The following is a 26,169-nucleotide window of genomic DNA, read 5'->3' on the forward strand; positions in this document are numbered from 1 at the left end:
TGACCAAGGAGTAATGAACTCAATACTGTCTAGGCTTGATGAAGGTGACCTGGAGTTGGGCAGTGTTTCTGTGTTGGAGGGTTGTCTGCCAGCCTCTGCTGGGAGAACTAAATGTATTAGTCTCCAAGTTTTAATGATAATACCTACTTATCCAGCAGAACTTTGATAGGTAGACTTTTCATCCAAGATCTTCAAGGTACAAATTTTCTGACCTTCATCTGTTGATTGTTTATTTAGATGATTTCTGTAATTCTTACTTACGGCCTCAATTTCTCTTGCTGCAAAGAAAACTACGAAATTGTGTTCTATCTCCCAGTTGGAATCTGTGTCTCTCCTCAGATGTTCCTTTTCTGTGAGTGGGTACAAACACATATGTATGAGAACATTTACCTGTAGTTGTCCAAGGAAGGATGAGTGAACGGGAGGTAGAAGGGAATGTACACAAACTCTGAGTGTTTCTGAGGATGAATTTGACTGCACATGGAGGAATGTTTATCTGTCCTCCCCTGAGTTCACATGAATTTTATTGTGTACACTGCAGATGAAGTAGGAAGCCGCCTACTTCACTGATGTAAGGCAGTATATTAGTTAGAGTAAAGCTACCTGATTTAACAAAGAGCCTCCAAATCTTAGGGATCTAAAGCAAGAGAATTTTGGTTTTTGTTTGTGTGGGTATTCAGTGGGTTGCCTTCCACATGGTCATTCAGGGATCCAAGCTTCTTTTGCCTTGTAGCTTCTTTAGTTCCGCAGTCCTATTTACTCAGTCAGTGGCTAGGGAAAGCGAGTTCTGCATGGCAGAGGTTTATGGGCCAGGCCTGGGAATGTCACACTCCCAGGGTATTTCTGTCCACATTCCATTGGCTGTTACTGAGTCACAAGCCTCACTGAACTGTAAAGGAGGCTGGCAATGTATTCTAGTTACATGCATGGTGGGGGGGGGGGAGAAAAGAGAATAGTTTGGTAAACAACTAGCCAGTCTTTGCCACTTTTGGTGGCAAGGACTTCTATTCCCAAACTGCTCCTTCATCTGTTTTCTCCTCCATCATTCTTTTAGACTCAGCCTTCCATTCCACAATTAGAGCTTAGGTTTTAAGTGAAGTATTCTCTAGAAGAGAGGAAAAATATAGTCCAATTTTCACCCTGAAGTATAAATTACTAGAGTCATATTCTTTCTTAGAAGCAGGTATATTCTAGCACTACCTAGTGTAGTGCCTGGAATATATGTGCTCAATAAATGTTTGATGACTAAATGAATAACTGAATACACCACCCATCTCCATTGTAGATCCTCTTCTTGTCCTGAGGATATTGGGATTCTGAAGCATGGAGAAAAGGAGAAGAGAAATGGCAGAATAGCATAGCAAGTTGGAGAGAGGACTGAAATGACTTCCAGTCTCCAGTGGAGTAGAGGGGATTTCTAGAGTAAGATCTAGAACTCTGCATTCTGGCAGGGAGAGGGAATCTTAGAAAGTAGTTCTAGTCTGGGCCAACTTGTGTGGTAGGGGTGGTTGGTGTAAATGTAAAGAAGCATTTACACCAGGAGGTAGCATGGGGAACTCATATAGGTGTCCTTGGGTGACCTAATGTGTCACATAAATGAGCCCATCAGGTCCTGCTCAAGCCAACAGATCTGTCTCAGGTTGCACTAGCCATATAATCTGCAGCTGTGCTAGCCTGCACAAGGCTTCCAAGAGGACTCTTTCCTCACATGCCTATGGGCTTCTTTGGACCCTTGGGTAGGCTTGAGCTCTGTGAAAGCTCCTCCTCAGACGAGGAGGAGAAGAAAGTCCCGTGGAAAGGGGGAAAAAGCTGGTGAATTTGATTAGATAGTTACTGAAGACAGACTAAATTTTAGAAATGATTGGATGGGATTGAGTCCTTTGGGGTGGGAGAGAACATATTTTTGGCTCGGGACAGACCAAAGATGAATATGTGTAGGTTAAAACAAAAAGTCTCATGTTTGCACACATTTGCTGTGTGATTGTCCAGTCACACCTGCTGCATGACTATTTGTTGAAATAAATAACTGAATACATTTTTGGCAACACAGACGCTTCTTAAATAGAAGGCAGATAAAAGGAGTATCCTGGTATTTGGGACGTGCCAACCAAACAAGGTCACTACCCTTCTAGGCCCTATCTCTCTTTGTGTAACTCACTTTCTAGCTACTGCCTTTGGCTACCGATGCCTGCCCAAATCACCACTCTGCACCTCCTGTGAGAAATATCCAGAAGCTAAAGATCACATTTGACCTGCCCTCTTCCTCACCTTGGAATTACCTGGGGGGAAAGGAAGAGATGCCACTAAGACTTGCACATATAGTTAGTAATAGTGGTTTCACCGTCGTTCCAGCAATGGCTTTGGAGTGACCCTTTAATCATTTGCAACAGAGACAAATAATGTCATCAGTGTAATAGCCTGTTAGTTCAAAGTACCCATTCTATAGAGCGAAGGACCTAACCACTCCTAATGAAATTTAAAATTCGAGATTGCCTTCACTACCTCCCCTTCTCCTCCAGAAACTGTCTTTCTTCTCTCTGTTCTTATATAGCACTGTCACACTCCAGCAATTAGTAATTATAAAATGATAGAAACAATCATCAGTAACTTATAATTATCTTCTCTTCCAAAGTATAAGATCCTTTAGCATGAATCATCTTGCCAACAGATCATAATTCATCTTGATAACAGGTTTGATGGAGTTACATGAGATGTGAATCTTGCTCATTAATGTTATTGTTGTTTTTAAACCCTCAGTGGCAACAGTGCTTCCTAAGTATTAATTAATCTTCATGACCTCTCTGTGAAGTAGGTTAAATATAACTAAACTTATTCTACCAGTAGAGAAATTGGCAAACTGGTAATCTCCTCAATGAATCTCTCTTTATTACCAATGGATCTGAGAGTGGATATGGAAATAGCTGAATTGGATTAATTTTCATGATACTAGATTGACATAACTTCTGTGTGGTATTGATTCCCCTCTCTGCCCCCCCGCCCAAACCCTTGAAGATATCCATAACAAAATGATAAATGATTTATAACAATTAGCAAAAATTGTGAGTTCTGAAACATTTTTATCTACTTCCTTATAAAATGCTGGAACTAAGTAAATCAGCATCAGTGTTCATTATAGCATGCATGTGATTTCTTCTCTTCCCTTTCTCTGCCTTTAAATTTTCATTGTTCCTTAGGGATTCACTATTTAATCATTCCTAGTTATATTTTAAAAATATATTTCTTCTGAAGAGCTTGAAGCATTGTGGAAGAAATAAGGATTCCATAGGACCTAAATTTAATGCTTCCGTCACATCTCGGCTTCTATCAGATGGAAATAGTGTAGTTCAATGCAAGGATATGGATTCAAATCCAAGGCCTGCTGCCACTGATTTTCTGATTTGCTGTGTATCTTTGGAAAAACTGTTTTCTCTGGTAGCTGTTTTCTCATTTCTAAATGAGAATCATCTTACTCACTTCTTAAGTTATGGGAGTAACAAGAGATAATGAATGTAGAGTGCCTGGTACCTTAAAAGTGATCACTAGTGGAGTATATTATTAATCATATAAATCAGTGACTTGGCCCCAAAACGCTGACAAAAGGAATGCAGGGGCCTTAACAGGAGGATGTGATACTAGATGTGTGTATTTAGAGATTTTGCTTAATATGGTAGTCATTGCTGATTGTTAATTTATTTATTTTGAAAGTAACAAAATACTCTTTAATATTGTTTTGACTCAGTGATTTAAAGACAGTAAAACAGAAACAACAAAAGCTTTTGACAACTCTTAGTATCTTAGATAACTGGAAATCTCCATCTCCATTAGAGATTGGCTCAATTTAGTACAAGAAAATTCTTGTCTTAATTCAGAATAACACTTGGAACATGGTAGATAGTGAAAAAGTATTTGGAATGAATGAATGGAAGCAAGTGGCTTCCAAAGACAAAAAGAGGAAAAAAGGACACCACGAGTGTTGTGTTCTCTGTGTACACTTGGCTGGCTAGCCAGATCTCACTTGGATACCAGTGGCCCAAGAACATAAAAAAAGAGGGACGTTTGAGGTGTGAGATAGATGGAGGAAGGAAAGTAGAGATAGCAGGGATTGGAGAAAAAAAAATCCATATTCAGGAAAATACTATCATCACCTAGTTTACTGATGAAGTATATGGGGAAAGGTGATCTTTTACTACAGGTTATTCTTTCATTTTTTTACAATCTTAGAGTCTCTAGGTTTTACCTCTCCTCTTAAAAAAAGAAACATGATGGCACAAGGAATATTATGCTAGACCTATAGGGCTAGCTCTACTTAAAACCTTAAAATAGCTTTCCATTTCAACTCATCAGATTAAAAAAAAAAATCCCTAAAACTGAAATAATCAACAAAAAATCAGAAACATCCCTGTATTTGTTTTTTACGGAAATAAGTTGTCAGCTGATGCTTTGAAGATATTGAATCTTACCTGTGTAGATATATTTCACATATGCAGGATGAGTTTTTATGAAAACCTCTTTTACTTTTTCTGTTTTATCAGCTCTGATTTTTGTTGCAAATGGTGTGTACATAACTGAGAAAGATTCCGCCCTGGTGATGGCTTCTTCAATCATGGCCTGAGAGGAAGCAAACAACCCATTTGGCCTCAATAACAATACGTGACTTTAAGAATATAAAAAAATATGATTACCTTTATGGATGGTTTAAAAATCTATATACTGTACTGCAAAGATAACATATTTTGGTCTTGAATATTCGTTAGAATGAACTTTTAATTAGTTCTGGAAATACTATTTCATATTAAGAAAACCAATTAAATGAAGAAAGTTTGTAAACAGACACCTCTAAAGTGGGCTTGCTTTAAGATAAAAATAAAAATCCTATTTTCTGAGGTGTCATTTTTAACTTGATCTTAAAAATCAAATTCTTCAGTCTAACATAATTATCTTATGAACAGACACTGATGAGCAATTTTACTTTAAAAAATTAATTAAAATATCTAGATTTAAGTATTGTCTATAAATAACATGACAAACTAGACAAACTGTATATTTTTCTTCTTCCAATACATGGCAAAGCCTTTTGGAATTTAAAAAAAAAAAAAAAAAAACTTTCTCAACTTCCTCCTAGCAAAGCTTTCCTTCCCTCCAGATCACAAGAGCCATTTGAGATGGATTCAGCTATTTAAGAATTTCTTTAAATTTTCTTTGTTCATGCAAGATACCATTCTTCATAAAGCCTGCCATCACCCTGAGCTTCCTGCTTTAACTAGGTCCATTACTATTTGAAACAGACCAAAAGGAAAGTTATGTGAAGTTTTAAAAGGAATTTATTCCTTTCCTACAACTTTTCCTTCTAACAAGGCTTGAACATTGAATAGAAAGTAGAAGTGTCTATAGTTATCTCATTTTTCTGAAAATAGCATAAAAGAATATTATAAAAATCCATATTTAGTTATAGGAATAATTTTTTCCCTGACAACTAAAAGTTGTATACAACCAATAAGGAAAAATAATAGATTTGAAGTTTCCAACAAAGAAAAATCATTTAACAAACAGCAATTTATATTATTACTGGTATAGTATATTGTAAACAAGTTTTAGACTAATATTAACAGCAATAAGGAGTTGATTTTAAACTGAGAAACTGAATTTCAATTGTTGATTGCCTACTTCATTCCTCAGTGACTTCAAATGGCCCCTATGATCAATTTTTTAATTTACAATTTTTTAAAAAAAATTTCTTCTAGAATCATTTTAATAAAAATTGGCCATTTCCAAGAAATACCCACTGCATGCCCACCAATAAAAGAGAACCATAACAAAACAGAAAATTTACCATATGGCTATGATTTAAAGAAAAATAACTAGTGCACACTCAAGCACACCAGCAAAGTCCAATATTAAAGTCACATTCTTTCTTATGGGCTATGATTAGGATTCTGAGTAGACACTGAAATAAAACTTAATACAAATGCTGAACTATTCAGGTCAAAGGACCTCTAAAGAAGCATCTGTCCTCAAAGGGATTCCAGTTTTAATTTACAATTTAAATTTGGTGTGGGACAAATTTCTGAATGGCTGAGGGAAAGAACTTATATTGTCCACAACGCTGTCCTTTCCAGGTTTGAGGAACTAGAAGGGAAAGAATATGATTGTGAGGCCAAACCCGGAGCCAGCACTTAGATGGAAGTAGCCATGGATTATGCAGCAGTGGATTCTGAGGGTGCAGCAGGTCTGGGTGCTGAGCCCTGGATGCTACTATGAAAGGCCAACTGCGGCAATGCAGGCAGCAGGTCTGGAACTCAGAGATGTGGATTAAGAACTCAAGCTGTTTAGGTACCAGGTTCTGGTCCTCCAACAGAAAGTAAAGATCCTTTATATTGAGTAGAAGAATGTTTTCTCCAGCTTGGTGCTTCATTGTTCATTGCTGGAACATGGAATATGCTAGAATACGTTCATTGCTGGAACCAATCCTGGGATGGCCTGTCCAGACCAAAAAAGTAAGTAGCTGTACCTGGATTCGTGTGGAGTGAGGTGCTGAAGAAGGGAGCTGTTCTAGACCTCAGTTCTAAGGTCTTGATCTGACTTTGCTGCGTTTTGTAAGCTGTTAGTTCCTGTATGAGTTTGCTAGGGCTGTCCTAACAAAGTTTCACAGACTGGGTGGCTTAAATAACAGAAATTTATTTTCTCGTAGTTTCAGAGGCTAGAAGTCTGAGATCCAGGTGTCTGCAGGGTTGATTTCTTCTTAGGCCTCTCTCCTTGGCTTGTAGATGGCCAGGTACCTTCTCCTGTGTCTTCACATCGGTTTCCCTCTGGGTGTGTCTGTATTCTAATCTCCTCTTCTTATAAGAACACCAGTCATATTGGATTAAATCCCACTTAAAGACCTCATTTTAACTTAATTACCTCTTTAAAGACCCTATTTGCAAATACAATCACAATCTACAGCCTGGGGTTAGGACTTCAGCATATGAATTTTGCGGGGGGACGTGATTTAGCCCATAACACTTCCTAACATCCAAATAGCTTTCCTTGTGGTCTCTCTGAATATCTTGGTGAAGATATTTTGCTTTAAATTCTGGATCAAAAAATTTAGTGAAGGTATTTAATCCTCTAGTTTGCTTCCAGAAAGGTATTAACAGTATCCCAGTAAGGCCAGGACAGAAGAAAACACTCTCTCCATCCCATTTCTTTTCCAACTGCTGGCAGCTTAAGTAACTGCTGGCAGGGTAGCTTTGCTAAGCCATCACACAGCAGGACAGGAAAACTCGTGCCCAAGAGCCTACACTAGGCTTTTTTTTTTTGCAAGTGGCTGAAGTGTGGTTTTTGTGTGGCAGCTTGATCTGCTTGTTTAAGGCATTGTGCTCTTGGCTTTGATGCTCAAGGCATGGCATTCAGGCTTTCACAGGGCTCTCTACTCAGGAGGGTATGTGCTAGAGCATGGCCTCCCTCTAGAGCTCCCCACTCAGAGCCAGTAGAAATGGGGTTCTTTTGTGGCTTCTGCCCTCCATCTTGAAGATGAGTAAGGAAGTGGGTGAGTGAGCAGAGTGTGTATGCAAGAATAAGAATTGAACTTTCAATGGAGATACTTTCTCAAAGGAAATTATTAGAGCCCCAAGAGGAAATATTGTGAAGTAATTTTAAATATACATATTTAAACTTTTAAATTGCATTTTAAATATAAATATACAGATATATAACATTTCTGGTACTTTATTGAATGACTCATTTGTGAAGCATTCTAGAAAATATTTAGCTTTAATATATTATTACTGTAATTATAAATATTATAATTATTATTATTTAAAATAGTGGGAATTTTTGACTGTTTTTGGTTGGACACCAAAATATCAGGTTTTCATTTTGTGATGGTAATAATTTGATAATTTAGAATTGGACTTGTCTTTCATGAGCAGTCTATGTCCATTTTTTAAAAATGTATTTTATTGAAGTATAGTTGATTTACAATGTTGTGTTAATTTCTGCTGTACAGCAAAGTGATTCAGTTATACATAAATATTTATATATATGTATACACATTTTTTTCATATTCTTTTCCGCTCTGGTTTATCACAGGATATGGAATATAGTTCCCTGTGCTGTACAGTAGGACCTTGCTGTTTATCCCTTCTGTATATAATAGTTTGTGCCTGCTAATCCCAAACTCCCAGTCCATCCCTCCCCCCATCCCCCTCGCCCTGGCAACCAAAAGTGTGTTCTCTATGTCTGTGAGTCTGTTTTGTAGATAAGTTCATTTGTGTCATATTTTAGATTTCACATATAAGTGATATCATATGGTATTTGTCTTTCTCTTTCTGACTTACTTCACTTAGTATGATAATCTCTAGGTACATCCACGTTGCTGCAAATGGCATTATTTCATTCTTTTTTATGGCTGAGTAGTATTCCATTGTATAATATGTACCACATCTTCTTTATCCATTCATCTGTTGATGGACATTTAGGTTGTTTCCACGTCTTGGCTGTTGTGAATAGTGCTGCTATGAACATAGGGGTGCATGTATCTTTTTGAATTATAGTTTTGTCTGGATGTATGCCCACGAGTGGAATTGCTGGATCATATGGCAACTTCATTTTTAGTTTTTTGAGGAACCTCCATACTGTTTTCCACCAATTTACATTTCCACCAACAGTGTAGGAGGGTTCCCTTTCCTCCACACCCCCTCCAGTATTTGTTGTTTGTAGATTTTTAATGATGCATGAACAGTCTAATATGTGCAAATTGAAGATTTTAAATTTAAAGATTTTTAAAAACTGAGATATTTTGTAAGAATAATAGATATTAAAATATAAATTTTAATTTACTTTTTACTATCAAAGATTTTCTTTTGAAAATCTTTGAAAATAAAGAGAACAGATGAGAAACTGCAGCTTGTAAAAAAGTAAGCTTCACTGAAAATGAAGGCAGATTTCAAATGATAGTTTTTAACTTGACAAAAATTTTCTGCAACTGAGTCATTCTTTCCCAATGTGTGAGTTTCTCTGGTGTCAATAAATGTTGCACGTGTGCAGAGAATGGGGAAAACAATCAGTCCAGGTGTCCTGTTGTTAAGTGTACATTGCTATTAATTATGCGTTCTTTGCTGCAACACAAAAAAGAGCCTTGAAATTAGGTGTTTACATTTGCAAGTCCTAATAACTCTATTGTTATCCTCCTGCTAGCAAGTTTTAAAGCTTATAGTTACATAAACCAAGAGTGTCTGTGGGCAGCTCATTTCCTCTACAAACAGTAACATAATAATTTCTCCTTATACTTCAGCTAAGCAAAAAAGAGCCCTTTGCTACCTCAGAAATCAACTTGCCTAGGATAATTGTAAACCAGGAAAGACTGGGAGAGACCGGGGAGAGAGCTACTCCATTAAGAGTAAAGGAAAAGCAAAGTAGAGGGAAAAGATGACTTCTAAACCAAAGGGGTTGATTCTTCCCGGTGAATTTTTAAGAGCACCCAAAGTTCTCAGGATAAATCTTGCAGTAACCATAAACCTCAAACATTTCCAGGATGACAGGATCATGAAATTTTTTTCCCCTATCTTTTTGCTGGAGGATTTGGATAAATTGTAACTTTTAACAATGTGTCCAATGATGGTGAATCAGTAAGTAGAGTTCCTGTTATCACTAATTAGAAGATGTGATAAAATTATTATATATTATTATCAAATTATTCCTTTAATGCTCCCAGTATCTGGATTGACCATAATTGCAGTAAATTGCTTTACTTACAAGATTAGATCTGGAAGCAACCTTGGGAATTTTCCAGCTCATTTCACTGAATTGCAGATGACTTAAGTGACTTGGAGAGGCATAAGTGACTTTTCTAAGGATAAACAGCTTTTTAATTTTATGGAATTTAGAATTAGGGTCTCAAATATTATATTTCACTTTCTCTTTGGAAAATTATGTTTTTACCTCCTGGGCTTTACCCTCCTGTTTAAAAACAGTCATAATAAATATCATTTTAAATTCTGAAGTATTTAATTTAGTTTTGCAGTATATGCGAGTGCTACAGAATTTTAGAACAATTTTATAATATATATATGTGTGCATGTATACACACACACACACACACACACACACACACACACATATCCTGGACACGTGGTTAGGCAGTTTCCCTCGCAGTTAGGTGTGGCCATGTTGTTGAGTGAAGGCCAATTTGTAGGCAGGAGTGATACTCTTTCCAGGCTTAGCCCATAAAACCCTGCCTAGAATAGAAACCTCTTCTATTTTCTTTCCTTATCAGCTACCTAGAGAGGAAGACTCCCAGGATGTGGAGGAAGATTGAGCTACAGGATGGAAGGAGTATGGGTTCTCCTGTTGCTGACTGGAGGAGAACCAACCAGGAACACCCACACTGGACTATACTGTGAGTGAGAAATCAATGTTTATTGTTTTAAGTTACTGAAATTTTGGAGTTGTTTGTTGTAGTAGTTAGTCAACCCTAGTATACAATAATAAAGGAAAATTGGAATCTCTCTCATAATCCATTTTTTTTCTACTAAGCCTTATGTGTTATAAAAAAAGTAAAGAAAAAAAAGCTACTTTAAGATAAAATAACTTTTCATTTAGCAGTGTGATAAATGTTTTTATATATCCTACCCTTTAATCCTCCTAAAGTTCATCTAAGTAAGTATTCCTAGTGGACGAATATGATTGTATTGTTTTATCTTCAGAATTGACATTATTAGATTCAAAGGAAGCAGTGCTACACTTGAAAGCTATAAATGATTGAATGGGAACCTTTAGCCCTTAGTGGTTAATATGGCTCTTTGTTATTATATTAATAATGATGAAAATTTGAATGATACCTAGAATTTTCTAGAAAATGGAAAAATAAAATTTTTGAGCAATATTTTTCAAACTTAATCCCTTTGAATATATATGGATTTAATTAGAAAGATTTCAATTTTCTTGAAATTTAGATTTAACCTAAAGAGCAGATTTTCCTAAGGAGCAGAATATCTTACCTTGAGACTTACCTATAAACCTCTTCATAGTATCATTTATGAAATAGCCTGGATTGACATTTTTATGATAATTTTATTAATATAGTGATATGTCAGAATACAATATGTAATAATTGATTGTTTGCCCCTGCCTTGATAATCAACATTTTAATGCTGAAATATTTCCTTGGATTTATGAGAGTTCTTTTATTAAACAACCTTCACTGTAAGTTCCATATTTTTCTAATATAAAGGAATATTTGGCAGCTTTTCCATTGCATTTATTAGCCCAGTGATATGAAAGTTATAAATATTGTCATGCAGTGTAAATCAAGGTATTTAAATTTTTATTTGCATTTTCTGAAAATTACCAAATATTCTATGGACAGGTTACTTGTACGAAGGTAAGCAAATTTTTATATAGCTGTTTGGAATTCTCTACTTTGCAACCTGTCCTGTTTAAAACAGTCACAATAAATACCATTTTAAATTCTAAAGTATTTAATTTACCTTAGTTTTGCAGTGTATAGAGTATTATAGAATTTTAGAACATATATATATATATATATATATACCACATATTGTGTGTGGGTGTGTGTATGTGTATGTACTCCACTGTTCACTCGCCAATGGGGTTAGGGCTAAGGTTTTGATTATATATGATGCTTCCATTAGCTGAATAACTTCAGCATTTAATGCCCAAAATTTACCCTGTGTTAATTTTTAATCATTTAGATTTTGTAGCAGGATTTTATTTCCATGCCCCTTCAGCATGGAACTAAAGAGATGGAAGGGACCTAAGATACTATTTTAAAATCACTCAACTTTATAATCAGGAAACTGAGGATTGTTAGTTCTGGTGACTCACTTGAGGTCACAGAATTAGAGATGGAAGCAAGACAAGAACACAAGTCTCTTGAACCAATGCTCTCTCTTACACTGAGAGAATTTTCATCTTTGTAATTAGATTGTTTCCTAGAAGTATAAGATCAAGTATTAGTTTCCATTTTCTTTTTTCATGACTGTCTAATTCCTGTCTTCAGAGACAAGGAGAATTTGACTCTAATGCTAACAAAGAAACAAATGGACCACATCAAAACTAAACCAGGTCAAGATCCTCTTCACAACAATAATCCTAACACAAAAGAGAATATTCATCCTTCACTCCTACTGGCCATAAGAAGACTGTTTTGTCCACCAACCGCTCATAAGATTTAGGATATGCTATCAATTAGCATGCCTCTCTCAAAGAGAAACATTTACAAAAATTAAATGAAAGGCTTCTTGATGGGGGAAGTTAATAATGTGCTTGGGTTGGTCTAACTTATTTAATGGCAAAGCACATATAATTTGGAAATAGAATATAAAATATGTTCTTGTTCTAAAGACCCTGAATAATTTTCTGCTTGCACATTGGAGAAACACTAGCTGATAGAAACTCAGAGCTACAAGTGTGGGTTTCAGCAGCCTCCAGACTCTTTAGGATGCCACAGAGCTTTTATTCTTGATGACTTAAAATGAATCACCAAAAGGTATCACAGGAATACATAGCTGTATTACCAGTAATTATTTCATAAGCACAACTGGGTATTACTAACAAGCTTCAGCCCGTGTTCAGTGGTAAATGCCAACACAGTTTAGGACCCTTTTTGTTGTGGTTGTTGTGTGTTTCATCTCTATACTTTGTTTAGTTACCTGAAAGTAGATATTCCTTTTGCTAGCGGTATGTATGTTGTTTTCTGATTATATTTCTTTTTCTTTTATATTTTACTTACTTATTTATTTTTAATTTTTTTTTTTGGCTGCGTCGGGTCTTAACTGCTGCACGCAGGATCTTCGTTGAGGCACGCGGGATCTTTCCTTGCGGCGCATGGGGTTCTCTCTAGTTGTGGCGTGCGGGTTGTCTCTTCTCTAGTTGTGGCGTGCAGGCTCCAGTGCGCATGGGCTCTGTAGTTTGCAGCACGCGGGCTCTCTCATTGAGGCGCGTGAGGTCAGTAGTTGTGGCACGCGGGCTTAGCTGCCCTGTGGCATGTGGGAACCTAGTTCCCTGACCAGGGATGGAACCCGTGTCACCTGCATTGGAAGGTAGATTCTCTACCACTGGACGACGAGGGAAGTCCCTGATTGTATTTCTTGACTGGTGGTCTTAGGGTGTGGATGGCTGGCACCCACAGCATGGTAAGATTGGGACAAGAACTGGGTTCCCAGGCTTGTACTGCTTCTTATACCAAGAATTTGTTTTATCTCTCGGGCTGCTATGCAAGACAACTTTGAGTGGAAAAGTCAAGGATGCCCTTGAAAAAAGTGTATATTGTAGAAGAAGTTGAAAGAATCCTAGGATGTTTAATTTGAAGACAAGACATAGGTTGTATGAACTGACTCTGTCACCAGAGAGCAACCTGCTCTTGCACTCTACCTATGTAGATTTTGTTTAATTCATTGATAAATCTGGAAAACTCATTTATTAATTGTGTTCACTGGACATTGGCTAACTGCTATAAATAAATTCTGTTTATTTGTTAAGGCAACACTGGAAAACAAGCATTATTATCTCACATTACAGATGAGAAAACCTCAGAATCACCTCACACCGGTCAGAATGGCCATTATCAAAAAATCTAGAAACAATAAATGCTGGAAAGGGTGTGGTGAAAAAGGAACCCTCCTGCACTGTTGATGGGAATGTAAATTGATACAGCCACTATGGAGAACAGTATGGAGGTTCCTTAAAAAACTAAAAATAGAACTACCAGTGATCCCACTACTGGTCATATACCCTGAGAAAACCATGATTCAAAAAGAGACATGTACCCCAGTGTTCACTGCAGCACTATTTACAATAGCCAGGACATGGAAGCAACCTAAATGTCCATCAACAGTTGAATCAATAAAGAAGATGTGGCACATATATACAATGGAATATTACTCAGCCATAAAATGAAACGAAACTGAGTTATTTGTAGTGAGGTGGATGGACCTAGAGTCTGTCATACAGAGTGAAGTAAGTCAGAAAGAGAAAAATAAATACCATATGCTCACACATATATATGGAATCTAAAAAAAAAAAAAAGGTACTGATGAACCTAGTGGCAGGGCAGGAATAAAGACGCAGACATAGAGAATGGACTTGAGGACACGGTGGGGAAGGGGGAAGCTGGGGTGAAGTGAGAGTAGCATCGACATATATACACTACCGAATGTAAAATAGATAGCTAGTGGGAAGCAGCTGCGTAGCACAGGGAGATCATCTCGGTGCTTTGTGACCACCTAGAGGGGTGGGATAGGGAGGGTGGGAGGGAGGCTCAAGAGGGAGGGGATATGGGTATATATGTATGCATTTGGCTGATTCACTTTGTTGTACCACAGAAACTAACACAGTATTGTGAAGCAATTATACTCCAATAAAGATCTATTAGAAAAAAGATCAGTGAGGAAAATACAATCATATGACTTCAAGAAAAGAGGAGAATTTATTTTTAATTGGTGTGCAATACCATCAAAAAGATGGCTGAATATAAATAAAAACATTAAAAGCTTTGACCTTCACAGATTATCTTATACCTGGGTGAACACAGCTTAAAAAATTTCATAAGTTCATGGAATAGTTATTCCACATCTCCAACTGCTAAAAAAATGTGGCCTCAATTTATCAGCAAGCTTGTAAATCAATAACCCATAAGTATCTGTGGGAAATATGAAAGATAACCATAAACCCCTCTAAATTTGGTTTTGCTCATAACAATTTTTGATTTTTGGATGCAAACAAAAACAAAGAAGGAATCAACATGTTCACAAATTTGAACTGGAAGGCAAAGCCTCTATGTATCAACAAATAAAATAACCTCATGGCAACCGAGCAGAATAGCCACAGGACTTCTGGGAATCAAATAGTTATACCTAAATTTGTTCAGGTAAAAGAAGGCCCAAATTGCCTTAGATCTCTGAAACCCACATCATTCTCAAATGAAGGAAAGTGAAAAGAAATTTAGAGGTTACTTTTTTTTTCTCCCGTAAGAACTGTCGGAAACCCAAAAAACTTTTTAAGAGGGAAAAAAAGAAAAGGAAAAGCTGACTCTGTTTAATCGCCTATGGATATTACTGCAAAAGCAAACCAGCACCATGAAAAAGATATATACACACACACACACACACACACACACACACATATATTTCTGAAGAAGAGTACTAAGTAAATATTTCTTCGGGAGTGGCTGAGGATTAATTTTCTTGCTTGATATGATGTCACTCTTTTCGAAGGAGCTTGAATTATCAACTTGCAGATAGATATGGCTGATGTACAAGTGAAGTGTGCTGCCCCCTGCAGGGCACATTCTGAGGCTCTGTCTCCACATTCTTGTATGATCAGGATGCCTGACTTGTTTTAGCAGGAGACAAAGCTGTTTATTTCTCAGTGAGAATTAGGGTTTTAAAGGCACACAACCTCCGAAGAGGTGGCACTTTGACTAGAATTCACACTGAGGTGAAGTAATTGAGTGTTTGACTCAGTTTTCAAAGAAGGCTTTGTCTCTTCACACGTACATGTGGGACTGAGGAGGAGGGACAGTGTGGGGAGAAGGGAGGGATGGGGCAGGTATAAAGCAACCTTACTACTTGACAGTCTGGTCAAATCAATGCCATCGAATATGTAGTACTGATATGTATGCATGAATTTAATATGTGTATGGTTGAGGCTCCTTCCTCCATCCCTCCCTCCCTGTCTTCCTCCTTCCTTTCTTTCCTTACTTCCTTTCTTCCTTCCTAGTCCCTGGGACACTCACAGAACATCAACTGAAAAACTATGCAAAACTATACAAACAGAAAATAATGTCACGGTCATTATCTCCTTCACGGGAACACTCAACCTTGGATCAAATACATGCCTCAGTTACATCTTTCATTTAAAAGTGAACCTCTTTTACTGGCATACTACCTCAAATAGCATCAAAGCAAAATGAAACACAGGCAGCATTTAACAACGCTGGTAACCATAGAAACATATCATTAAAGAATATATAAACAGGAATGAATAATTAGATGAGAAATTCATTTCTACATTTATCTAAGACCTAGGAAAAGAAGCTCTCTTTTACCTCTCATCTCAATTTGGACACTTCCTCTTTAGCCTGTCTTCTAACTAAAAAGTATGAGAATTCATAAAATGAGAATTTTAATATTGCCTAGCTTAATGGACAAATCTCTTTGTAGGCAAGTGACTAAAAAATATTGCAGTGCCCATTGTTGTCCAGATGTAACACTGAATGTAGGCAAGGATCCTGATGCAGCCAAGGAGTCTGCTTTCAGGATGGGAGGTGGGCAAGAAAATCTGACTGACATCATGGTGAGAGAGGGAGAGCAGTTGTTGATCTTTAAAAATGGGAAGCACAGTTTGCCTCATTTACTGGAGGCATCTATATATAGTGGAAAGACTGAGGGAGGGAAGAATCTGGGGCTTATGGATTATATCAGTTACATTGTCAGGTTGGCAACATCACCTGTGCAGGTCATCTGCCACTCTACCTTTGCACCTAGGGAAGCCCTACATAAACTCTATGGTAGGGTAAGTTGGTTATTAACTTAAAAAAATTATTAATGGTCTTAGAGACCATCTAGCACATGATTATGCAGCAGAATCACCTAGTAGGGGGTCAGTAGGCAAATATGATTTTCAGAACCTCACCCAACTCTGAGGATCTAATACTTCAGATGTTTTCCCAAGTGCCTCTGATGCAGCTGGACCAGTGTTTGAGAACCATTGACCTAAGCCAGCTTCCTCATCATATAGCAGCTGAAACTAAAGTCTAGAGCAGTTGTGGTAGATTGCATTGCTGGTCTCAATTTCCCCCCTCCCTATAGCAATATCATATCAATAGCTTTGTCATGGCTTTGCAGTAAGCAGAAGAATTTATGTCCTTGGGCTTGACCACATGCTTTTCTTTGGCTAATGGAATGTTTCAAGCATGGTATGAGCAGAGGCTTGAAATGTGCTTCTATGGTTTTGCTTTCTCTCTTAGAATCCTGCATTTTGCCATAAGAAGAACAGACATCAGGTAGCCATTGGTCTAAGGAGGATGAGAGACATGTGGATCACACTTGGGCCTCTTTGCAGCTTAGAGCTAAGCCTAACCACGCCCAGCCAAGACCAGCCTAGATCAGTCAAACCCAAGTTAACCTGATGATTATTATAAGTCACTGAGTTTTAGAGTGATTTGTTATACAGCATTATTGTATCGGTAGCTGACTAATACAGAAATGAAGTGATTTACCCACAATTGAATCCTAGCATTGGAACTAGAAGTTATATCTTGTGAATCTGAGGTTTGACCTCATTCTACTGCTCTATATTGCCTGTTTCCTTTTGCTTCCTTTCCTTCATAGAGTGAAGCACAGATATCCATTGCTTCCATAAGATCCCTTTGCTCAGTCTACATTCCCTATATTCCAGAACGTTGTCACCTTTCCTCATCAGAGCTTACCTTTCCTTCTGCATCTTTTTCCTTCAGGATTCTGTTTTCATGTTTCCAAAGAGATTAGGAAAGTCTCAAACTAATTCCCACAACTGTGTCTAGGGGTCACCCATTAATGAGTTAAGCACTTCTAGATAAAATTTCTTTTTCATAGTACTTGGGGATGACTAGAGACTTAATGCCAAATGGTGGAAATTTAAGCATAATATATGGCAATTGATAGGGAAAATATTTTTAGGTTAGTAGCTTTGGTGTTTCTCAAATTATATGTAATCCAAATATTATAAGCCCTAGGGACTTCCCTGGTGGTCCAGTGGTTAAGACTTTGCTTTCCAGTGCTGGGGGTGCTGGTTTGATCCCTGGTCGGGGAGCTAAGATCCCACATGCCTTGCGGCCAAAAAAAACCAAAACATAAAACAGAAGCAATATTGTAACAAATTCAATAAAGGCTTTATTGAATATATTTATCAAAAAAATATATATATATATATAAAACAGCAACAGCAACAACAACAAAAAACAAATACTATAAGCCCTAGATTGTACTCAGACACGCCTTGTCCAAATATTTTATAAACTCTCTGCCTGACAGGCTAAATAAATAAATAAATAAATAAACTGTATATACAGGCCATTTAAGAGAAATGCTCATATGGTATTTCTATTTTGTTCCTTCTGTGGAAACAATTTTCACAAGAAGAAAATCTTTAGAGAGAACACATTTTTTTCTTCTCCAGAATATGTAGGTGTTTTGTTAAAGATAATAAAAATTTTGTGGTTCCTTGACCTTACTTTGCCTGTAATTTCATATTAAAGATTTTATTTTTATTCTGAGGTTGAGATATCATAAATTTTTACCGGGTAAATGACTAATATTGGGATGATTTTGCAATATCAAGAAGACAAAGAACTGGAGTGTAAACTTAAGTCTAAGAGGTCAACTTCTCTTCAGTGTTAAGGTAGCCTACCTCATTCTCTGGTTAGTGCAGAGAAATCCTTTAGCTTGCTGCTACCTTGATCTCTACTTTTGAAAGAAGAAGCTAATAGCTAAGACCTTAGAATTTGCATGAAGACACCTGTGAGCACAGAAACCAATGAGACAAAAGACTCTTGGAAAACTGTAACCTTCTCCAAATATTCCGATGAATCCCAAACTCAACTAAAGCACAAAGGTTGTCTGCAATTCTGAACTTAACACACACACACACACACACACACACACAAATACTTGTTGAATTAACATAAGCACTGAATTTTTAAATTGCCAACAAAACAACTATACCAAAATATTCTCAATTTTATTGGTTTGAGTTTCATGTCAAACCATGATGGTTTTTGGTACTTTGACGGTATTGTGGAAGAAAAACAGATTAAGAAGTGATGTCTAATTTAAGTCCCAGTTGTTTTTCTTGGTAAGTATTTTGTGCTAGAATATGTGCTTTTGAAGACAGGGTGATGTCTCGTTCGTTCACTGCTGTATATCCAACACATAGCACGGTGCTTAACACATGGTCACTAATAAGTGCTTGATAAATACGTGCTGAATGAGTATGAATGACAAATACAATTTGAAAGTAAAGAAGAAGGCTATCCACTAACTTAAGAGGATTCTGGAGACACTGGATTGGAAAGGTTTCAAGCTTGAATGTCTACAGTGCCGTCTGAGGAGGCACTATATGACACTAACATTCTGGGTGCTATTTTTTGCTTTGAGTGCTGGAAGCAGTAAATGTCTCCTGTTAGGCCCAATACCAAAGTGAAAAAGGGCTGTTGGAAAGAGAAGGAGTAGTGCAAGTGTCTTATCCTGTGGTCTGTGAACCCCTGAAAGCCATGGAAGGGCGTTAGGGGACCACAAACTGTGCACCATCTTCCTCAGGCATGTGCCTGGGGAAAACCTTTTGTCTCTCAGGGCAGCCAGCTCCTGATTTTGTCCCTTGAAAGTAGACTAATTACACCAAAAAGTATTTCTTTTTGGTGAGCCCACCTTGGAAACCATTTAGGCCATTGATATCTTTAAGATGGTGCACATTTCAATGCCAAGTACAACTTGAATTGGATGAGAAGTCTTGGTATTCTCTGCACAGATGGAGGACCCGAGAAGTTGGCACTTCCTCAGCCTCTGCTGCTTCACTAAGGAAAGATGCTCCACATGTCAGGCTTTTTACATGGGCCCGTGTTAGTGTCAACAGCCCTTCCAGCAATCCCCGAAGAGGTCCTTCTACTGCTGTGAAAGTCTTCAACTTCCTCAGAGCCAAGAACTCAAATCATTGCCTTTTCAGTAAATCTTTGTCAGGATGTAAGAGCACACTATGAGGTTCTTTCCTGTTAGAGAAGTGTGTTGGCAATCCAGAGAAGAGATTTAGGAGAGATTTGGTTTGGTTAATCCTTTTAACTTTTTTTTAAGGGAAAAGAAACCCCTTCTTAGAACAAATTGGATGTGAGAAGTTCATTCCAGGACTAGCTTTATAATGGCTCATATCTTAGTTACATAAATGAGGCAAATCTTTTGATCAAAATGCTGAATTTACTATTAGAGATACTGCTGAAGAACGATGAGTTTTTTTGGTCGAGCTGCTATTCTGAATGAGGTTGGTGGAATCAGACAGAAATCTGAATTTTCTAATATTGGAGGTGAGACTGATAAAGTCTGGAGAGTTTCTAGAGACAAAAATCTACAGACACTCTGCAAATGGCTTATGTCTTATGAAGGTCATTTTTTGTCCAGATGACTTTAGAATGGAAACAAATTGCTGACATAGATAACCTTGATAATATGAAGTTAACAAAGATAATCTCATTGACTTGAGGACAAAGGAAATGATGTAATATGAATTTTGATATTTCTTGACACATCCCCCATGTGAGATATTGTGAGCTACAGGAGCTCTGATTCCATCTGCTATCAGACTTCGTGAATCAGAATTTTACCTCTTATTGCCATTAAATGAAACATTGACATTGATGCAATGTCAAATATGTTATTTCAGTTTCTTATTCCAGAAAAAGTGTACAACCTTCTCACAAGTGTGAGAAAGCCATAATTCCTTGTCAATGCTGTTTTGTTAACTATGTGTAGATCAATTTCCAATGCAATGAGATAAATAATAAGCACATTTTTTTCTGTGTATGTGTTTATGAGTATTGTTTTTAAGTGAATGCTTATCAGTTGAATCAGATTCTCAGGGGTTTATGACTTGAAAGAAAGAGAGAGAGAGAGAAAGGAAGGAAGGAAGGAAAGGAAGGAAGGAAGGAAGAAAGAAAGAAAGAAAAGAAAGAAAAAGAAAGAAAGAAGGAAGGAAGTAAAAGGAAGGAAGGAAGGAAAGAAAGAAAGAAAATTTAAAATGAACAATCAAGGTGGGAAATGAACTGATCAGGCAGCTTGCCCCTGTTTAGTGGGGTTCCTCTGTACTCGTTTCATGGGAGTTCTGAAACAAAAGTAGCTGTTATTGCCTTTTCTCACTCCACTTTGCTGAGTGATGCAGACCAGAGTTGGCTCTGTTCCTCACGTTGCAGGAGATAAAGCTGCACACCAGATAACTCACGTGTCTGAGAGCATGGCTGAAAACGAAGGCGAGAAAACAGGAGAGGGAAACAGGAGTGGAAGAGGAAGCCTTGTTTGTTTTTACATTTCCTGATGCTATTAAATCTAGCTCAGCTCCTGAGGCTATTAAATCTATCCTTGGATCTAAGGGTCAGGGGGCTTGGGAGGTAGACTAGAGTTTACTCTAAAGTTCTTCTTGGAATAATTTTATTACTTTAGGAACAACATATAAGTACATAAGAGTCGCTGCTTCAAAATGGCTAATTCCCAGCCTGACTAGGGGCTTCCCATTTTGCTAATTAGTTCAGAATCGTGATGAGGTCTGGGGGTGTTTGAGAAGAGGAGGCTGGCTGATAACAGAAGATGAGTATCAGGTTGTAGAAGTATGAATGCAGGTACGGTGTGACAAGGTATTTCCAACTCTCTCTAGCTCTGAAGAGGTGATACTATTATAGAATAACGGGTGCAAACACTTTTAATGAAAGTGATATATCCCAGTATGAGTTGTCATATAGTGTAGAGCTTTATGCCTTTTTTCCTTGCTGAGTTGCTGACATGGAAAGTATTCCTAATGCAGTTGAAAGGTGTTCTTGAGCTCACCAAAGCAAAGGTCTGTTCTTCTGCATCTAAGAGATTGTAAGTCAGCGATCTGTGAGAGTAGGTGTAGACTTGTTCTTAAATTTTTACATTCTGAAATTTTCCATTCCCTGTTTAACATCTCTAAGAGAATAACTGACCAGGGTGGTAGGGATTTTATGTGGTTGAAAGGCAGATATATAGTGACTTCTACACTTACAAAAGTAGTGAAAACAGCCCCTATCTCTTCAGCCTTAATGGATGTCTACAAATGTACATGCAGACATAATTTCTAGTCTGTGATGTGTGGGGCGTTCTTACATTCAGCAGTGTAATTGCCACGGTGGTTTGGGTCGTGGGACAGCCCGGTCTTTAAAGTTGGCATGGACTGCATACTCTCTGGCAGTGTTCCAAAAACCCCTTTTGACTTAGAACCGAGCAAGGTTTGTGGGAAGATGTATGCATTTGAGTTAAGATCAGGGAGAGAGTGGCTAGCAGAAGGAAGTATATAGCTATTGAGATACTGGTGTGGTGTGCTGATGTTGGGGCAGGTTAGAGGGGTTTTGTTTATGGAACTCATCTGCAGGATGTGTTTTCTAATCATGTTACTTTTTTCCATAACATAATTACATTTGTAATTATGTTACAAATTTCCTTAAATTTGTGACATCATTTTTTTTTATTGAAGTGTAGTTGATGTACAATATTATATAAATTACAGTTGCATGATATAGTGATTCAAAAATTTTAAAGCTTGTACTCCATTTATGGTTATTATAAAATATTGGCTATATTCCCTGTGTTGTACAATATATCCTTGTAGGTTATTTTATACATAATACTTTGTATCTTTTAATCTCCTACCCCTATATTTCTCCTCCCCTCTTCCCTCTCCCCACTGGTAATCACTGAGTCTGCTTCTTTTTTGTTATCTTCACCAGTTTATTTTATTTTTAAGATTCCACATATAAGTGACATCATACAATATTTGTCTTTCTCTGTCTGACTTATTTCACTTAGCATAATGCCCTCCAAGTCCATCCGTGTCGCAAATGGCAAAATTTCATTCTTCTTTATGGCTGAGTAGTATTCCATTGTGTGTGTGTGTGTGTGTGTGTGTGTATATGCCACATATGTATATATACATATATATGTGTATATAGATACACACACACTATATATATATATATATATTTTTTTTAATATATATATATATATACCACATCTTCTTTATCCATTCATCTGTTGATGGACACTTAGGTTGCTTCCATATCTTGGCAATTGTGAATAATGCTTCTATGAACATTGGGGTGCATGTATGTTTTCAAATTAGTGTTTTTATTTTTTTCAGATATATACTCAAGAGTGGGATTCCTGGGTCATATGGTAATTCTATTTTTAGTTTTTTGAGAAACCTCCATACTGTTTTCCATAGTGGCTGCACCAATTTACATTCCCACCAACAGTGTAGGAGTGTTCTCTTTTCTCCACATCCTCGCCAACATTTGCTATTTGTGGTCTTTTTGATGATGGCCGTTCTGACAGGTTTGAGGTGATATCTCATTGTGGTTTTGATTTGCGTTTCCCTGATAGTTAGCAATGTTGAGCATCTTTTCAGATGCCTGTTTGCCATCTGCATGTCCTCTTTGGAAAAATGTCTATTCAGGTCTTCTGCCCATTTTTTAATCAGTTTGTTTGTTTGTTTGATTTGAGTTGTATGAGCTGTTTATGTATTTTGGATATTCACCCCTTATTAGTCATATCATTTGCAAATATTTTCTCCCATTCAGTAGGTGTATGACATCATATTTGGATGTACCTGAAAACATGAGGTTTTAGAGCTAAGATGGGCTTTAAGAATAGACCTTCTCAAATGTCTTATGCTAGTTACCTCTTATTTTCTACTTGAAGCGCTTCTAGAGACTAGCCTGTTTTAGGTTAGATGTTGGTGTTAGAACTTGGACTGAGTCAGATCTGACTTCCAGACGAGGACCCTTTTTCAATATACCACGTTGCTTCAAATTAAAGGAGAAAAAGAGAATACAAGTATAAATAGGTTTTTATCTTTTATTAATGCAGAATAGTAAAATAATAGTATTCTTTTTATTCCTTTTTTAAAAAATATTTATTTATTTATTTATGGCTGTGTTGGGTCTTCGTTTCTGTGTGAGGGCCTTCTCTAGTTGTGGCAAGCGGGGGCCACTCTTCATCGCGGTGTGCGGGCCTCTCACTATCGCGGCCTCTCTTGTTGCGGAGCACAGGCTCCAGACGCACAGGCTCAGTAATTGTGGCTCATGGGCCTAGATGCTCCGCGGCATGTGGGATCCTCCCAGACCAGGGCTCGAACCCATGTCCCCTGCGTTGGCAGGCAGATTCTCAACCACTGCGCCACCAGGGAAGCCCTTTTAATTCCTTTTTTGTATAGCAAACTTTCACATATTGGTAAGTGGAGACTTTTTTTAGTAAAATATTTTATTTTATTTTAAGTAAATAAAATAGGGATATTAATGCTCTTTGAAAGCTAAAGAAAACAGACAAAAATTTATTTACAAAATTTTCAAGCTCTTAACCTGTCTTAGGTTGCACCAACGTTGAATCTATTTTTTCCTACTTCAATGTAGATAAAACAGTAGGTACTCAATATATGTTTGTTTAATGAATGAATAAATTGAAACAAACATTCGTTTGGGAACTAGTAAATGCCAGGCCTGCTGAATATCATCTAACCCTCAAGATTCAACTCCTTTCCCACCTTTCTTCAAAAGCCTCTGAAATACTTTAATAAAAAGCCCTTTTCTTTTACTATATCTATGTAGTAGGCATTATTTGCTTATTTTTCATATCTAGCAATTTTTTACAACTATTTACTTACATACATAAGCAACTACTACTATTTTGCATGTTCCAGACTCCCCTAGGAAAGTCTTGCACTTACTAGCAAATTAATAATTTTTTGAAATAATAATAATTTTATCTACTTTAAGGTCAATTTACAGGTGTCAAGTATATTAGGACTAATTTAAATCTTTATTTTTAGGTAAATTGAGCTCCAAATATTTAGACAGAACCATATAAATTAATGAAAATTTTATATGATAAACCTAATACTTTATTGTTTACTGAAGACAACATGTGATATAGAAACAGAAAACTAGGGGCCAAGACACAATAGTGAAAATGTGGGAAAAATCAGGAAGTATCAGAAGACTGTTGACAATTATTTCTCACTATCTTATTAGTGTTTTAGCAGATCTTATTCTAGTTGGTTGAAAAGGTTCATGTTCAATTACATTAAACCATCTTGAAATGCAAAGAAAAAAAGGGCCACACACAGTTTGGAGATGAGAAGATTTGTAGGAGGGAGTTGGCTTCTGTACTGGATTTTCAAATATTTGAAAATATTTCGTTTGGAAATGGGTTTCCATTGGGTCCATGTGGCCTCACTGGGAACTACTTGATGGAAGTTTTAAGGGAGTAGAAATCTATTTTAATGAGGAAAACAGTTGAATAATTAGCACATTAGATGTTTTTTGGGGCTAAGTGAGCTCTTCACTTTGAACATATTTCATCAGAAAGTCATTGACAATTTGTGGGGAGAGGATAGGATGAGAACAGTTGTATGTTGTGAAGGAGACTGAACTAGTAAGTTCTAAATTTTTATAATTCTAAGAAATTCTGACTCGTCTTGACATCTAATTGACCTTTGGTATGACTTCTTGCTGCCATTTTGAATAATAAATAAAAAAGATGATCTGCAGTTTATTTCTGGTTAAGTGTTTCAAATACTACGTTACCCCACAAATACAGTGGATCTTTGTATTTTCCTTTATTATGTAATTGGTAGTACTTCTAGCATCTGCTTTTACAGGTCATAGATTAAGAAGAATCTATGAAAATACAATGTTCATTTTTTAAAGGATCATGTCATTATAGCAGCACGCCTGGGAAAGTAGTTCCTGGGATGTCTAAAATTTATATTGGGTTGTAAAACTGAAGTATGGGCCAAGGGTTAACAACCTTGAATTTTGCCCTTAAAATTAGTCTCAGAAAATCTACTTCATTATAAATACATTACTACTGAGTAGTGTTCTTCTGATTGATATGCCCAGAGCTCCCTTTTTCAGCAGTCTTTTAAGTACCAATCCTTCATTTTGGTTCTAAAAATGAAATGGGCTCCTCCTCCCTAGTTGGGACATCAATTTTTACCTGCCAGTATAGTTTGATGAGCTTGCTTATAGACTGTTCACTTCCTCCACAGAGCCAGAACATGTAGTCAGCAATCATGGCACTCCTAAGAACAAGGACAGATTTTTTGAAAAAACAAATTTATAGGACAGAAGGAAAACTATAACAGGCAGTATATATAAATACCGAAGAAGAAGATTTTGTAATGTATAAATTTGACTAGACTAATATTAAGCAAAGCATAAGGCACATTTTAGAATGTAGAAAGTAGGTCTTTTTTTTTGGTACCAAAACTAAAACTGTAAGAGAAGCAACACACCATTTGTCTTCTACATTGCTTTTCTGTTTGTACAGTATAAGAATATTTAAAGACTATGAGAGAATGCTTTGTTTTGGTTACCTCTTATTAAGCTTCAAAGCATTTATAGAGTAACATATATTTTAT

The 26,169-nt window shown here is 36.9% G+C and overlaps 1 protein-coding gene across 1 annotated transcript in view; it reads right to left on the minus strand.

The window, feature by feature from the left end:
* Nucleotides 1–26,169, minus strand: part of SPATA16 (spermatogenesis associated 16) — a 236,080-nt gene that overhangs the window by 63,003 nt on the left and 146,908 nt on the right. The window contains exons 4-5 of the mRNA XM_057544841.1: nt 25,746–25,830; nt 4,461–4,608 (exon numbers count right to left, since the gene is read on the minus strand). Of these exons, the coding sequence (XP_057400824.1) occupies nt 4,461–4,608; nt 25,746–25,830 (233 nt within the window). The remainder of the gene's footprint in view (nt 1–4,460; nt 4,609–25,745; nt 25,831–26,169) is intronic.

The sequence above is a fragment of the Balaenoptera acutorostrata genome, chromosome 4 (assembly GCF_949987535.1).
Source record: "Balaenoptera acutorostrata chromosome 4, mBalAcu1.1, whole genome shotgun sequence".
NCBI classification, from domain to species: domain Eukaryota; kingdom Metazoa; phylum Chordata; class Mammalia; order Artiodactyla; family Balaenopteridae; genus Balaenoptera; species Balaenoptera acutorostrata.